Genomic DNA, 16,558 nt, shown 5'->3' with positions numbered 1-16,558 from the left:
ATTATTGGTGTTATTGTTATTAATATTATTATAGTTATTATTATTGTCATTATCATTATTGCTATTTTATTATCATTGATATTATTGTTATTGGTATGTTATTATTATCATCAATACTATTATTATCGTCATCACCATCGTTATTATTATTATTATTAATATTAGCAATAATAATAATAATAATAATAATAATAATAATAATAATGTTCTAACTAATAATATTATCAGGTAAGCTATTTGGCCGATGGATATATTGTACTTTGCACAACCCTGTAGAGAAACAGCCAACACACCAACCTCATGTACAGCAGGGGTCAGTGACGGAGAGGCAGACCCCAGAGGAGAGGCAGTGATTGGTGGTCGGCGCTGCTCAGGGCCGGACTTTCAGATCTCACCAGAAAGGAAAACGAAACTGACTGAAACGAAACTGACAACAGAGAGAAGAGCGGAGGAGAGTCCCGTTCCAGCTGCAGAGAAACCAGAAACATGGCGGAACTGTAAGTGCACAGACATTTCTTTAGGAAGGGGGGAATAGGGCGGTCTGGGAGGCGCAGGTTTTGGGGGGAGTACTGGGGGTTAACCAGCTCCTCGTTCCAGACAGCGAGCTCCTCAGTGGGTCGGCACCCCACCCCGCTGCAGGTCCAGGTCCAGCCTTAGGACAATGCACGGGGACTTTTATTTTGAAAAAGTAATAAGACAAATAGTAGAATCAACTGAGAGAGAAATAACAACGAATAAGTCTAATATAAAAGGATTTAGTAGACAGTTATGTTGCTGAAACTGAAAAATATTCACCAAACAAATTTATAAAAAAGGAAAGGAAAAAATGGGTAATAAAAAAGTTATTATATGGTATTTGATATATATAGAGATTTAACAGAAAATGCTGGGGGTCCAGGGGGTCCACTATCCTCTTTCTATCAGGGATAGTGTATATTGCCTTTGATTTTGGTCTCGCTGGTCAATCAGCATGGCCCATTTTGGGGTCATACTGGTGGTCTTGACCTCGCAGGCCAGCAAAACTATAGAACTCAACCGAAAACACACCCTATGCTCAGCGGTTAGAGGGTCTTGGGTTCGATAGCCAGGCTTAGGAAGCTGCCACAGTTGGGCCCTCGAGCAAGGCCCTTCACCCTCTCTGCCTCCCAGGGCGCAAGTTGATCATACTGGTGGACAAGCGTGATCAGACCGGTCACCCCATTTCGGCCAGGCTGGTAGATCAGCTAGACCGCCACACACAAACGAAAACCATACCCTATGCTGGTCGAGATGGTCTGCAGCCTTAACCAGCATGACTAGCTTGATCTTGGCCAGGCTGGGGTTTTTTTTCTTTAGAAGAGTACTATTAGGGATCAGGGGGTCTCCCTGAATATTTATAGATAAATAAATCCATAACATGAAGAACTCAGAATTGTATCCTGATGTTGGTACCATTAGGCTGACCTCATTTTTCACTTTTCAGACTGGTCAGGTGTATTGGAATGAGCTAATAGCTGCCGGGGGAGTCCACATGAAGTCTCCCCAGCAGAGGGAGACATCATGACAATTATTTAATGCCATTCACTGCACACATACTAATCTGCTGATTGACTAACACAGCCAGAAACATTGTTTATAGAACAGTGAACGTAATATACATATCTATATTTATCTCTATTTATGTCTATGTCGTCTCTTTGATTATATTAATGTAACAACTCTAATCTTTGTGTTTTGTTCAGTTTACAGAAGTTCTTCAATCTTTTTGAATTCAGAAGGAATGAAATGGACCCCCAGATCAGGTGGGTATTCCAAGGCGTTTATAAGAAGACCTACAGTGAGTAGTTCCAGCTGTAGAGGACGGCAGCAGTGCGTAATGATAACGAAAATTACATAGCAATTTTAACTTAACCCCATAAACAGCCCTATGGTCCACTGGCAGAGAATAGCCCCACCAGTTTGTACAGAGGTCCCTGTAGTGACTGAGTAATACACCCTAGTGTGTGATAAGCCTTTGATGCAGTTAGGGGTTAAAACAGCAGCTTCACAATCGTGTTGATGCTGCACTGACTGTAATAGGGAGAATGGCATGGATCCTAGGTAACGGGGGTCTCATGTGTTTTTGGGGCGCTTGCACTGGACGTGTTTTCATTTGCCATGAAAATCAGCAAAAGTCTGTTGGGAAGGTTTGAGATACAGTCTTTTTATAACCCTTAGTCGTAGCTCTTTAAAACTTGTGTAGTGGGCCACCCAGGGCTTAAGCTGATTAGTCATTGTACCTCTATCTCAAGCCTCTTTCACTTCGGCTTGTCAACAAATGCACAGTTGTCCATGAAAGGGAGCACTTTGTAAATATGGTAGGGGGAGCCCAGTAGCAAGAAATGCTATACTGATTTAATGCAGTTAAAGCATATATATATATACATATACACACACACACACACACACACACATATATATATATATATATATATATATATATATATATATATATATATATATATATATATATTTCTTAATAAATAAAGTAAAAAAATAATTTTTCAAACAAAGTCGACATAAACATAATGGGCAATATCGGAGTCAGCAAAAATTATTGAGTTTATGACCATATATTATACAATTCACATATTAAGTCGAACATCATTATTATTTTGATTGTTATTATTATTATTATTATTATTAATAACTAGTCACAATTTTAGGCAAGCAAAGGGGTACATCTATGCCCCTCTAAATTCGGTATACTCCAGTAGTAAAGCATTTATTGAGTATTTTAAATCATGGTGGGGGGGGGGGGGGGGTGATTGATAGTGGCTCCAAATGCCTAATCAGCTGCCACTATGTCCCGGGGACCGTGGGTTGGGATCCTGAGCCATGCCGCTTTGCTCAGCAGCCGGAGTCTGAGAGAGCACAATTGGCGGTAATAGTACTACTACTAACATTATTACTATTATTATTATTATTACTATTACTATTATTATTATTATTATTAACTAGTCATATTATTAGGCAAGCAAAGGGATACAGCTATGCCCCTCTAAATTCTGTATGCTCCAGTACAATTAGTCCAGAAACACCCCTGATCACAAGCATCTTACACAAGCAACAGACTTTTTCTGCCTTCTTTAACAGTCCTGTATAGGATTCTGTTCAACAGCTTCGGCTAATTTAGCCGAAGGACTTTTCATTGTGCATCATCCATTGTTTTTGTCACAGGGAGCAACTACAGGAACGCCTGCAGAAGTACATCTCGGACACACTTGACGACATCAAAACATTGAAAGACTTTTGTAACAAAGAACAGGAATGGATCCGTCACAGGAAGGCCGAGATAACGATTATGAGAGATATCAAAACACGTGAAAAACAAATCTCAGGCAATGTTAAAAGGGAGGAGCTGGAGGAGGTGCTGGGAGAAGTTCTAAACGACACTCTGGAGGGACTGAGGAATCTGCAGCCCTTCCTGGATGCGGTAGAAAGGCTAGCAGTCACCTCACTGTTTGTGTTCATGGACAAAAGCGTCCAGTTGGTGGGGGTGAGCTCTGAAGCTGTACGATCAGTGATTTCCACTGCCCGAATGGTGTCTCCGCTCCTCATCCATTTCAAGAGAGATGCAGGAGCCTTCTTCTTGCCGAACCTCGGCAACGTGGACGTCCTGATCTTTCAGCTGGACAAATACATAGGCTTCACCCAACAGCTCTGCAGGACAATGTGATTAATTCAGTTGCAATACATGGAGTTATTATATTAGAGCTGATCTTCTGATTGTTGTGGTTCTTCTAACAAGAACATGTGTTTTGTTCTCTCCAGATCCAAAAACAGGCCGGGAGTTAAAGACATATGCAAGTAAGTGTCTGAGAAAATCTGTGCCAGGAAAAGCATTTATTATGGGGTGGTTGGGGAGGAGCGGCGATTCATAGGGGCTCGGAGTGCCTCAGCGGTCTAATGCACTGCCACTATGGCCCAGGGGGCGCGGATTAGGATCCCAAGCCATACTGCTTTGCCATCAGTGGCCAGAGTTTGAGAGAGCACAATTGGCTGTGCTCTCTTCGATGGGTAGATGGCAAGATGTCTGTAAGCTGGCATGGCAGAGCTGGGGACCCAGCGCTTTCCTCCTAGTGTATTGACTGCCCAGTTTCGCAAGAGGACTGGGTGTATCTCAGCTTTAGAGTGTAAATAGTAAAATCAGTCAAGACTGTAACGGTTTTGGAGTTTAGGAATTGGCCCAGTTTACAGCTCTGGTTTGGTTCTGGTGGATTTTATTTTGAATAGAGGCCTGGAACTCAATTCTGGGGCACCCTTAAACTTAGACGTCCTTTCAATGTAAAAGTTTTAACAGGCCTTTATAGAAAAACAATTATTTTCAGACTAACGACTGTAGAAAACATGGACGCCTTGGTTCCATTCCCATCCGATCTATAGAAACAAAGCAAAAACTGTCCGCCATGTTGTCAAATTTGCAACCACAGCGACCAGAGGTGGAGCCAGACTCCCCTGCTCATTTGCTAGACCCGCCCCCTTCTCCCAGACCAAAGCTCAGTGTCTCAGACTGCCTTCATTGAGGGTTTTCCCTCTGGATTCCCAGCTTGTCCGGTAGGTGTAAGGCTCCAACAGTAAAAGTGCAGCTCAGGTAAATCCCACTACAACTCAGCTACTCCATGTAATGAACAGAAAGGGAGCCATGCAGGTCCTGCAGATAACTGGTCTCTTCCAGCCAAGCTGTAATCCTTACGATAGAGCATTGTTTTTAAAGGGTTAAAAAAATGATTTCAGGGGGGAAATTAAAAAAAAAATGTGCCGAGGGTTTGGAGAAAAAAATTATGGCGATATGGCGCAAGACCTGTGGTTGTTTCACTTTGAGAGACGTTGTGCTGTACATGCTTTCTACAGTCATGTGTACAGACAAACTTAACACTGGGAAATTCTATAACTTATCATGAAAAATGTTTAGAAGGACTTTCAACACATGTTGTTCTCTTTTTTTGAAAAAAAAACAGCAACCCTTTATGGGAGTTCAGTTTCACTATGAATGGATCTACAATAAGCTTGATTGACCACTTGAGCAAAATTAGGTGAGATAATTTCATCCCTTTATAAGCTTTGACTGACTTTACAATTGAAAGATTTGTGAAGGTGGTGTAGAGTCTGTTGAATGGTTTTGCTCTTACGCTGCTTTCTTTCAGAAAGGACGAGTCGTTCCGGCTGTCCTTCTTGTTTAAAGAAAATGCTCAATACTTCATGGAGACGTACAGCGAATGCCGAACACGGATGTTCCGGTTTCTGTCAAAACTAGAAGAGACCGCAGTTAAGCTGGACAAGATGAAAAAGGGCTCCAGCATCTCCACTGTGGCGGGCAGTTCAGTGGGCATTGCTGGAAGTGTCTTGTCCATCGTGGGCTTGGCTCTCGCCCCTGTGACTGCAGGAGTATCCCTGGCCCTCACACTCACTGGGGTCGGGTTGGGGGTCACCAGCGGAGTCAACAGCTTAGTCACGGGCATAACTGAAATGGCAGTTAACAAACATCATGGGGGGACTGCCAACAACATCTTCCAGAAATTCATGAAGGACGTGCAAAGTATCCTAAACTGTCTAGAAAATGCCAGTAGTCAGTGTCCTGTTCCAACCGTGGATGAGTATGATATGGCCATAGCAGGAAAAGTGATCGCCCGCACTGGTGCAGTAAGCAGAGGTATTGACGCCCTTGTGGATGGGGCTTCGGCAGTGAGGGCTCTTAGGAGTAAGGAAGTGGCTAGGAAGGCTGTGAGTTTGGGGCTCCAGGAGGCCAAAGCAGCTCGCAACATCCCCAAACTTGCTGCAGACCTGCCCGACATTGGGCAGCTGGCTAAGGGCACTCCTCTGGCTCTTTCAAAAATGGCCAGGGCTGGGTTTATTACCCTGAACGCCCTCTTCATCGGCGTAGATGTGTTTTTTATCTGCAAAGAAAGTGAGAGTCTAGCCAAAGGGGAACAAAGCGAAATGTCTCAGCTCCTTCGATGTAGATCATCGCTGTGGCGAACGGAGATCGACTCATGGGATAAGATCTGTATGAGCCTGTATGAACAGAAAGATACATTCAAGGAGAACCTGGACATTCTTGATCAACCACTTAACTTGGCTGGATTTTGGTTAGCAATATGGAAGTGTTGGAAGGGTATTAAAAAGATCTCAAATGCATTTACAGATTTATTAGAGTTAGTGGAATAATTGCCAGTCTAACTGAAGCACATTCAAAGAAATATCAGACACTAATTGTAATTGAAGAATGACTGAAGCTCTTCCAATAAATGTAAAAAGTTGAATATAACACTCAGCAGAGCAACATAATAGAGTGCTTATACTGTGCCATGCAAATGTTCAGGCAGCCTCTGGTCAAATATCTGTTACTGTAAATAACGTGAAGCGTGAAGTTCGAAAACGTCATCAGTCCGCTTCAGTCATTTCCAAGATGTCCCAGGCTTCTGTCACTGGATTTTTATGGTGAGGACGCAGGAGAAGATTTCTTCTGGTCACTCTTTCCTGAAGGTCGTAGTTGTGCAGGTATCGCTGCACAGCCACTTCAGATTCTATCAAGGGTCTTGATTTGCTCTCTCAGAAGGTGCTTGTAGTCTTACAGGCCTCAGTGTGATCTCCAGCATTCTTCTCCATCTCCTGCTTTGTGGGTATCATTTATTTCATTTTTCAGGGTTCTAGGCAGCTGCTTAGAGGAACCCATGGTTACAAGGTTTGAGGAGTATGAGTATTTTATTAGGGTTTGATCAAAATAGTCCTAATAAGCAACTGAAGGGCTGAGACCTTGGTAAAAGTTATCTAAAAGCTTAAATCTAATTTTTTTTGTGCTTAAAATAATGTATATAAAATAATAATTTTGCTTATGTCTATCATCATGTCATCTTACACTTTGTTCCTTTAAGGGATCAGTTCATCCTCCAGTCGATTCATAGGGGCACAGTGGGCCCACTATGTCAGGGGTCACGGGTTAGGATCCCGAGCCATGCCACTTTTCCGTCCCTGGCAAAAGTTTAGATTTTTGACCCATTTTGACCCAATCTTTTACTCCCCATGTTGTTATCCTTTTGATGCTCACGTTTACTGTATCTACTTTTATAACGCTCAGATCTGAAGAATATGCCTCTTCAAAGAAGGTCCAACTACTAGTCGGACATTCTTTGAACTACTAATCCTAGTTTTCAATCATAGTTTGTGTTTGTCTTGGGATTATTAATTTATCTTGAATCTGGTTGGCTGGTCGTACTGCTGCTTAAAAGATAGCTTTATGATGCAGCCAAGAAGGCGAATGAGTTCTTTTCTCTTCACACCTTTTATTTAATATTTTTTATATTACTTTTCTTTTGAATACTGATGCTTGTCCTGTGAGTGCCGTGGGAGCCGGGTGGATATGTCGAGTTACGCTTTTCTTTGTGACTTGCTTGCTTTTGTCCTTAAAATAAAAGATCTGATCACAAAAACAGTGTCTGTGTTTTGTTAAATTCAAAAATATAGACAAGGTTTCATGGCATTTAAAGAATGTTGAATGGAATGTATTTACCTTGGTTTACTTTGGCAGAGTTGAATCATGAGAGTTCGGTACGTGGAAGAGAAAGACACTAAACCTCAAAACACTTGTGTCCTTTAAAAACTTCTTCTAAACCTATGTGAGTAAAACTGAGCTGTAAAATGACTGTCCAGACTGTGATGTAACAGTTTTGGGGTTTTGTAATCGGCCTGTTTTCCAGCTCTGTTTTGGTTATACTGGATTTTCTTTTACCACAGGTCTGGGTTTCTAGAGCAATTTTGACGTTATTTCATTATCAGTAGATTAGGTTTTTTTATTTGACCAAAGGAAATTTCTAATAAAAACAGAATGAGAATGTTTAAATACAAATAACACAACTGTATAAGATTCCCATTGTTTAGCATGCGTAGACAAAGTGGAAAAATTGCTCAAACATTGCACACGAAAACACTGCAACACTGGAGTTTGAATCAGATCAGAAATATTTATTAAATGCAAACTAAAAAAAATCTCATTAAAAGCCCAGAAAACAGATATTCAGGTAGTAGAGTGTGTATGTAGTATGTAGTATGGTGTGTGTGTAAGGTAGTAAGGTAGTATGTGTGTGTGTGTGTGTATATATTATCACTTAAAAATCATTTTTGTGTCAGACTTTCATAATGAATGGACCAATAAAAATGTTCCAAAATGACTTAATTTTAAAAGATTATCTTTTTTTTTCTCTTTCTGTGAAGTTGAGAAAGGAGTTTTTTATGTGACAGCCATGATATATATATATATATATATATATATATATATATATATATACACATTATAAACACACATATACACAGTAACCTTCAGTAGAACTTCAGTGAATTCACAGGATACAGCTCTGCACACTCATTCATAGGTTCATAGGTCTGGGTTTCTAGAGCAATTTTGACGTTATTTCATTATCAGTACATTAGGTTTTTTTATTTGACCAAAGGAAATTTCTAATAAAAACAGAATGAGAATGTTTAAATACAAATAACACAACTGTATAAGATTCCCATTGTTTAGCATGCGTAGACAAAGTGGAAAAATAACTGAATGTACCCTTTGTTGGGAAAAGTTGTCTAATCATAAGTCCCTCACATAAAACTATATTTTCCTTCCTTTTTTTGAGGCACAGTAAAGCATAACCAATCAGAACAGAGGCTATTTGCATGTCAATCTCTTAAAAGCATCATTCCAAATCACATTCTATTTGTTTAAGAGATGAAGAGTTATGGATGCATATTTACAGAAATGTACACAAATTGATAAATACATCAAAACGCAAGAATTGGAACAAATGTAGAATTTGGGTTCTAAAGGTTTTTCTTCATGGGTCTTTAAGATCTACACAACCTACAAAAACCTAGTTTCTCCAAAACAGCAACCTTACAGGAGAACCTTCTGAACATTCAATAGAAGCTTTTCCATTGGTCCATTGGTTCTTTAGGAACTTTTTAACACAATATAAAGAACAACTTCAAATAATGTGAAAAAATAATATACAGTACTACTGTATATAAATTGTGCCTTTACAATTACGGATTTCTCAATACTCAAACATTGCACACGAAAACACTGCAACACTGGAGTTTGATATATATATATATATATATGTGTGTGTGTGTGTGTGTGTATATATATATTGTCACTTACAAATCATTTTTGTGTCAGACTTTCATAATGAATGGACCAATAAAAATGTTCCAAAATGACTTAATTTTAAAAGATTATCTTTTTTTATCTCTTTCTGTGAAGTTGAGAAAGGAGGTTTTTATGTGACAGCCATGATATATATATATATATATATATATATATATATATATATATATATATATATATATATATATACACACATTATAAACACACATATACACAGTAACCTTCAGAAGAACTTCAGTGAATACACAGGATACAGCTCTGCACACTCAGAAATAGGAAAATGAACAGTGTAATGGAAAGCGCTCTCCCCCACCCACTAAAAAAAGATATATATAAAAAAAATCAATCATAAAAGCAATGATTAGTCACAGGCAGACCACTGCAATAGCCAATAGCTCTTTGGAGAGCGTGACATGGGATTCTGTGCTTAAAAACAGACACAGCTCCCATGGAGCAAATACCCCACCTAAGATACCACGCTAAAAGATCCCATGCCCCTGGTTTTCAAAAAATCTGCACAGGAGAATTTTTAATTTTTTGAAAATTGCATTGATTCCCCCACTAATTTAAGTTCACTCATTAAACAAACCAGTGGAAGAGACAAACAAGTGAATAATCAATGTCACATGTTCACATATAACTGCCATGATCATCCTGCCAAGCATCATGGATGAGCTAAATCAAGGTACATTTGACCTTAAAACGTTTGCAAAGACAACAATGTATAGAGGACAGTATGCAGGTACCTTAATCTTGACAATTAACAGTTATCCTTTTGTCCCTTATATACCATCAGCTGCACGTTAGATCAAATCATGTAGTCAGTGGTAAATGGCTGCTCTAAAATTTCTAGGTTCCTCTCAAATGTGTCTTTCCCTTCACACAGACAAATGTAGATATTATCCCATGCCTGTATCTCAGAGCACCACAGAGCTGATCTGGAGCGGATGAACCGGGACCTTTCACTTTCCTCCCCTTTACAAAGGTTGATACTTTCTTTGTAGATGAACCGAGCATCCATGCCAATGAGCACAGCATTCATTCCCATAAGCCCATACCTGGCTGCATTTGATAGCGCCACAGAAGTGCCCTTAGCTAGCTGCCCCAGATCAGGAACATCTGCAGCAACCTCAGAGATTCTGCAAGCTGTATTAGCCCCTTGCAGGCCCAAACTGCCTGCCATCCCAATCTCTTTATTCTCCTTAAGAGTTTCCATTGCTTTAGTAACCGAAGTCATTTTAGTAATATTTTTACATACAGTGGTAGTCTGGTCTTTCCCTTTCGTAATTGCAAGTTCCACATTACCCTCATCCAGATGTAGTCTTGGGTGCTGGGAACTAGCAGCCTGCTCTAGACAATCTTGGACCTTCTGCATATCTTCCATAAATTTCTGAAGGATGCAGTTGGCTTTTGTGCTGTGATGTGCGTTGACAAAATGCCCAGTGACACCCGTGACTAAGCTGTTGACTCCACTGGTGACTCCCAGCCCAAACGCGATACCTGTGAGAGCCAGGGATGTCCCTGCAGTATAAGGTGCGAGAGCCAGGCCTGTGAAGTAACAAATACCTCCTACAGCACTGAACTACCAGCCACAGTGGAGATGCTGGATCCCATCTGCATCCTATCCAGCTGAACTGCAGCCTCCTCTAAACCAGACAGGAACTCAAACATTCTAGTTCGACATTCACTGTACGTCTCAATGAACTCCTGAGCATTCCCATCAAATATGAAGGTCAGCCTGAATGACTCGTCCATTCTGAAAGAACGGGAATAAGTTGTTGAGTAGGACAGGCAGTAAAACCAAAACTGGACAAACAAAATAGCCTATTGTGAAGTGGCCACTCCACTTCTTTGCATATGGTAATTCAGTTAACCCTCAAAAGGTGACAACAATCGAGTGGTCATACCGATGACCTTTGTTGTGTGATGACCATCAACCCCCCTTACCTTCATCCTTCTCCTACTCCTCTTTAAACTCCCCTTCTTCACCTTCACCTTCATCCCCCACATACCCCTCCTTAAATTCCTCTTCTTCATCATCCTTTCCCCTCCCATAGTTCCCAATGTATTATAAGGTCCTCTCGAAATATCCCTAACCAGATTGCATTTGTTTAGACTGAATTGGTTTAAACTGGATTTGATTAGACTAGATGGGATCAGACTAGGCTGGGTCGGCCTGGGTCAGACTGGCCTGAAATGGGCTGGATATGGTCTGATTAGACTAGACTGTCTGTGATCGACTGTCTGTGTTTGCCGGATTTCTAACACTATGAACCTATAGCATGTAAACATCACAGGCCGTACTTTAGCTATCTTTTGGCGAGTGGCATCATAATGATGGGAAAAGTATGTGGAAAAGGCATGTACTAAGTCCCTTAATGAATCATGGGGGTGTTTTGGGCGTAACAAGTAATAAACCTGTCCTTTGCCATTCCCTTTAAGAGCCAGGTGTGGTCTGACTTTGGTGGATTTGCTATTTCAATGGCCGAAAGTGGGGGTGTACGAGTGTGGAGCTGGACGTGCCTGTGTTGACAATTCACTTGATTCTGACTGTTGCATTGCAATGCGCCTTGCACGGGGTGTAAGATAGGGACCCTCAAGTCATTTAAATGTATAAACTGGTAAGGTTTGTTAAGAAGTAAAAGTGAAAGTGCTCTTACCTGATGGTGCTTAGTTGGCTCAAGTGATCAATCATGCTTTGCAGGGACTCACTCGAATCCAAACTGCACTGAAGTGAAGGGTCCCTAAATAAATTTGAAAGATGGGTTTATATTATATATAAACTATATAAATATCAAATTTGTTCTATTTGAACCCAAACAGAATATTTAGGACATTCATGTACTTCAGTGAACTCAGCTCTGCACTCTCAGAAATAGGACAATGAGCATCCTCCACTAATAATAAAAAAAATTCTGATAATAAGAAAAAAAGAATTAATTTAACCTTAATAATTTAAGTTCTTATTGACGATGGCATTAAGGCAATGATTAGTCACAGGCACACCAATGCAGCCAATAGTGTGACATGGGATTATATAAACTGGTAAGGTTTGTTAAGAAGTTAAGAAGTAAAAGTGAAAGTGCTCTTACCTGAAAGTGCTTAGTTGGCTCAAGTGATCAGTCACGGTTTGCATGGAATCCAAACTGCACTGAAGTGAAGTGTTCCTAAATCAATTTGAAAGATTGGTTTATATGTTTATATTGGTTTATATAGACAATGAGCCTCTTTCACCAATAGTTTCCAAAAAAATCACTCAAATCTGTTCTTGAGAAGTGAACAAAGCATGTAGACTGTGGTTTATTATTAGAGACTGCAGATCACCATTACAGGATTTTATACGAATGTGACTTGGGTTATCCCATTTTTTGTCCAAAGTTACAGCATGCAAAAAAGCTTATTCATTAAAAAAACAAATCTAAATGAATGTGGGTGTAATTTAGGATGTCTCATTTATTAATGACTATGTAAGGTTTAGAAGAAAGTGAATTGTTATTAAAGAAAATGATATTAACACAATTTATCAATCTAAATGTCATATGATCATATATAGGTTTATCATGAAAAAAAGTAGGTTATATATATATATATATATATTTATATATATATATATATATATATATATATATATATATATATATATATACCTAGAAAATAGAAGCCTGTGCAAATGTAACTGGAATGCTTATTCATATGTGCATTTTGGCCTACTCTAAGGGGTCTTTCGAACCATCACTCAAAGTGAGAGAAGTGATTGGCTTGAGGTGACTTGTCAATGTCTACAGGTTGCCTTATGCATTTGTGGGAAAATTGAATCTTCCATCTAAATTCAACCAGTCCATGCAGTTTTTATAATGTTATAAATATTATAAAGTTTGACACATTTAAACATTTGACAGTTATATTTTTGTAGAATTCTTGACTATTCTAATATTTTCACTTCAATATTCAATATTCACTTACTTCATTTTCTCGCAGAGCCATTTTGCAACGCAGACGTATTTGTGCAGCCAGAAATCCAGAACATCTATGTTGTCAAGGTTAGGCAGGAAAAAAGCTCCTGCATCTCTCTTGAAGACAATAAGGGATGAAGAGACGATTCTAGCAGCTGAGATCACTGAGCGCACAGCCACCGCACTCACCCCGCTCGGCAGGAGGCGGTCGTCTGTGAACACGAATAGCGAGGTGACGGCTAGCTTTTCCACCGCATCCAGGAAGGGCTGAAGTTGCTCCAGGTCCATTTTCGTTCTGGGCCACAGAAGTCTCTCACTGTCTTGATGTAGGTGAGTGTGTCTGAGATGTACTCTTTAATCTGTTTCTGGAATCTATGACAAAAAGAACCATGATGACGTTCTTCTCTTCACATCGCAGAGCGCAGTGTCAACCATGCTACAGCAGTCCTGGAGCAGAGTGGGTTAAGGGCCTTGCTCAACAGTGGCAGCTTAGCAAACCCACAACCCTGTCAAGAATTCTTAGCTAACAAATATAGATCAATGTATAGTATCCTAGTAGTATCTATCTGAAGTGCTATATAGATATAGTACTTCGACACAGTGGTGGCATCTGCCGTCTTTTATGGAGCGGTCTGCTGGGGCAGTAGCATCTCGACGGCAGACAAGAAGAGACTGGACAAACTCATAAAGAGGGCCGTCCGGCTCTGTCCTGGGGTGCTTCTTAGACCCAGTGCAGGTGGTGGGAGACAGGAGGATGACAGCCAAGCTGGCATTCATGATGAAGAACAGCTCCCACCCCATGCATGAGACTCTGGCAGCACTGGGCAGCTCCTTTAGTGACTGGCTGCTTCACCCCAAGTGTGTGAAGGAGAGGTATCGCAGGTCCTTCTGTCCTGCTGCCGTCAGACTCTACAACAAGCACTGCTCCCAGCGGACCACATACACACACTTAAACTACACACACATGTTCAGGGAATAGAGATCCCTGCTTCTGTTATTTATATTGTGTATATAGTGTGATTTATCTACGTTTTTGTAACTGAGTGTCTTGCTATCCCTTTCTGCTGTGACACTGAGAATTTCCACCAGAGTACAGTCAGCAGATGGGTGAATTAAATTTTCAGCAGAATGGTGATAAATGTAGACAGTTGAAACAGTAGCCGATCTTAGCAGTATCAGATACTACAGACCAAACTCATAAATTGTATTAACTTTGGAAGTGTTGAGGACTCTCTCTACTGACTGAGAAACTGCTGTATTTATTTATTATTTTAAATACATTTTTATCACATTTTGGATAAAATGTGGACCGCCCATTACCCAACCCATACATGCTCTCCTCCCCATTGCACATGATGCTTCAGACACCGGTGAAGGCGGACCAACACCCCCCCCCCACCCCCAATTACATCGTTCAATTACCGAACCGCCGAAGCTCCAGCTCCAAAGCAGCAGCCACCATTGATGGCCAGCACTTCAGAGAAGCGGTGTGGAAAGAGAGCGCCATCTACTCACCCTGGAGAGAACAAGGCCTTGGCTGCCGATGGCTAGCAGCATTACTGCCTGACATGGTGGTGGCGCATGTGTTAGTAGTGTGTGTTGCGCTGGTGGTACGAGTGGATCAGAGACAGCAATATTCTCTATTCTCAAGATTATCTACCCACCTTTCTTGATCCATTTTAGATTAAAGCCTGTAGGATAGTCCTTCTCGTTTGTCTTGATTCGTCTGATCTAGAGATGTATACGTTTCTTCTTCCTGGGCAGAAGAATGGACAGTTCTCAGGTTTCTAAAAAATCATCATAAATGATTGAAGCCAACTAAAAGTTCAGATTTTTTCTGCTTTTCTTCAGAAAATAAAAACGTCACTGTTTTCATTTGTTTTCATTTCATTTGGAGTCCTGCAGAAACCCTTCACAACCCTTCTCCTAATGACAGGGCCAACACTTACAGAGCTTGTAGACAAACAGCCAATCTTGGAGCCTGATTCTTTGCCTGGTTAAACGGTTCTTCTGATGGAATATTTAATACCATGAGCTGGAATGTCTTACTGCCCCGTGCAGGCCAGTGTCGTTGCCGAGAGAGATCTCAGGGGTTGGTTTTTATGCTGTGTATTTATTATGGAGGTTTCCTGTTAATTGCCTACTACAGTTTCCTGAGTGCCAGGCTTCATGTAAGCCTGCCCTTTAGGCAAATCCGATCACCCCTCCAACCGACCCACCTATAGGCAAACTCAAACAGGAGTCACCCACCAAACCAGAGAGGTTTATTGCTGGTCTGACCAATCAGAGTCTATGCTCCAGGACTGCTTTGATGACATGAGAGATGCTTCACAATTCGTCTAGCAAATCTGGCGAGTGCGCAGACTCAGTCACTGGATTCATCAGGACGTGTATAGAGGATGCTGTCAGAAACCATGGCTCAGCTGTGAAGTTCGCACAGCTGTTAATTTTTTTGAACAAATCTTTATTATTGTCATAATTATATTTGTGTCCATTTGTGTGATATATTTATTTACAAGAAAATCATTATTATTATTATTATTATTATTATTATTATCATTATCATTTTCTGATTTGTGTGCATTCTTCAGATTGTCTTACCACCCCGTCACACTATTATTACACTAAACTAACTATGTCTGTAAATAATGTACCTTTGCTTTAAATGACATCACAAAGGGGTGCTGACATCATTTCAGCCATTGGAACATCCAAGAAAAAAGAAAGACGAGCTTTGATGTTCTTTTACTTTGTTTATTTGTTGCGTTTTCATGTTGGACACGGCCTATCATGTTTTATTGTGAGTATGGCTCCCACGTCTGAATACAAATGACATTATTAATGCATGGCTTTATGTGTGACGTGGGAAAATATGTTTTCAGGACGATGAACATATGCCTTGCAAAGCCCTGATAAGAAACAAGAAAGTTGTTTATAGGAAGTAAAATGGAGATGTGTACGTGTACGTGTTGGAGAGCTTATCTGATCATACTGGGAACGCATTTTAATGAGAAGTGTAAACAGAATCCGATCAAAGCAGATCCAGATACTATACAGATACAAAAGGCATGTTAATGCCAGGTGTAAACAGGCCCTAAGTTGCACACAGCTTGCCCTTTCCTAACGTTCCCTTTGCTTAACTGTCATCTAATAAGATGTTTATACAGCTCAACCACTCTGGGGTGAGATTCCCAAAATCTCGGGAACGTTAAGTAAGATAATTTACTTATTTAGAAAAAGTTTAACCTAACAAGGGATGGTCAACCTTTTGTTTGAAATAAGGGAAAATAAGGGAATAAACCCAATATATAAATATAAATATAAATATTTGTGCACATTTTAGACAGACTTCCTTCTTTATTTTTAAAATTTAATTATTAAAAAAAAACAATCAAACTATTTAAACATATTTAATGTGCCACTACTTTTA

At 40.2% G+C, this 16,558-nt stretch overlaps 1 protein-coding gene across 1 annotated transcript; it reads left to right on the top strand.

The window, feature by feature from the left end:
• The first annotated feature begins 341 nt into the window (after positions 1–341).
• On the top strand, positions 342–7,448 carry LOC140573780 (uncharacterized). Its single transcript, XM_072693339.1, has 6 exons — positions 342–497; positions 1,722–1,781; positions 3,199–3,693; positions 3,793–3,828; positions 4,980–5,054; positions 5,166–7,448. Exons 1-6 carry the CDS (start codon positions 487–489, stop codon positions 6,184–6,186), a joined length of 1,698 nt encoding a protein of 565 aa, XP_072549440.1. The 5' UTR covers positions 342–486; the 3' UTR covers positions 6,187–7,448.
• The last annotated feature ends 9,110 nt before the right edge of the window (positions 7,449–16,558 follow it).

The sequence above is a fragment of the Salminus brasiliensis genome, chromosome 12, assembly GCF_030463535.1.
Source record: "Salminus brasiliensis chromosome 12, fSalBra1.hap2, whole genome shotgun sequence".
Taxonomy (NCBI): domain Eukaryota; kingdom Metazoa; phylum Chordata; class Actinopteri; order Characiformes; family Bryconidae; genus Salminus; species Salminus brasiliensis.
The sequence above is the reverse complement of the archived record's forward strand: the minus strand, read 5'-3'. Positions and strand labels throughout refer to the sequence as shown.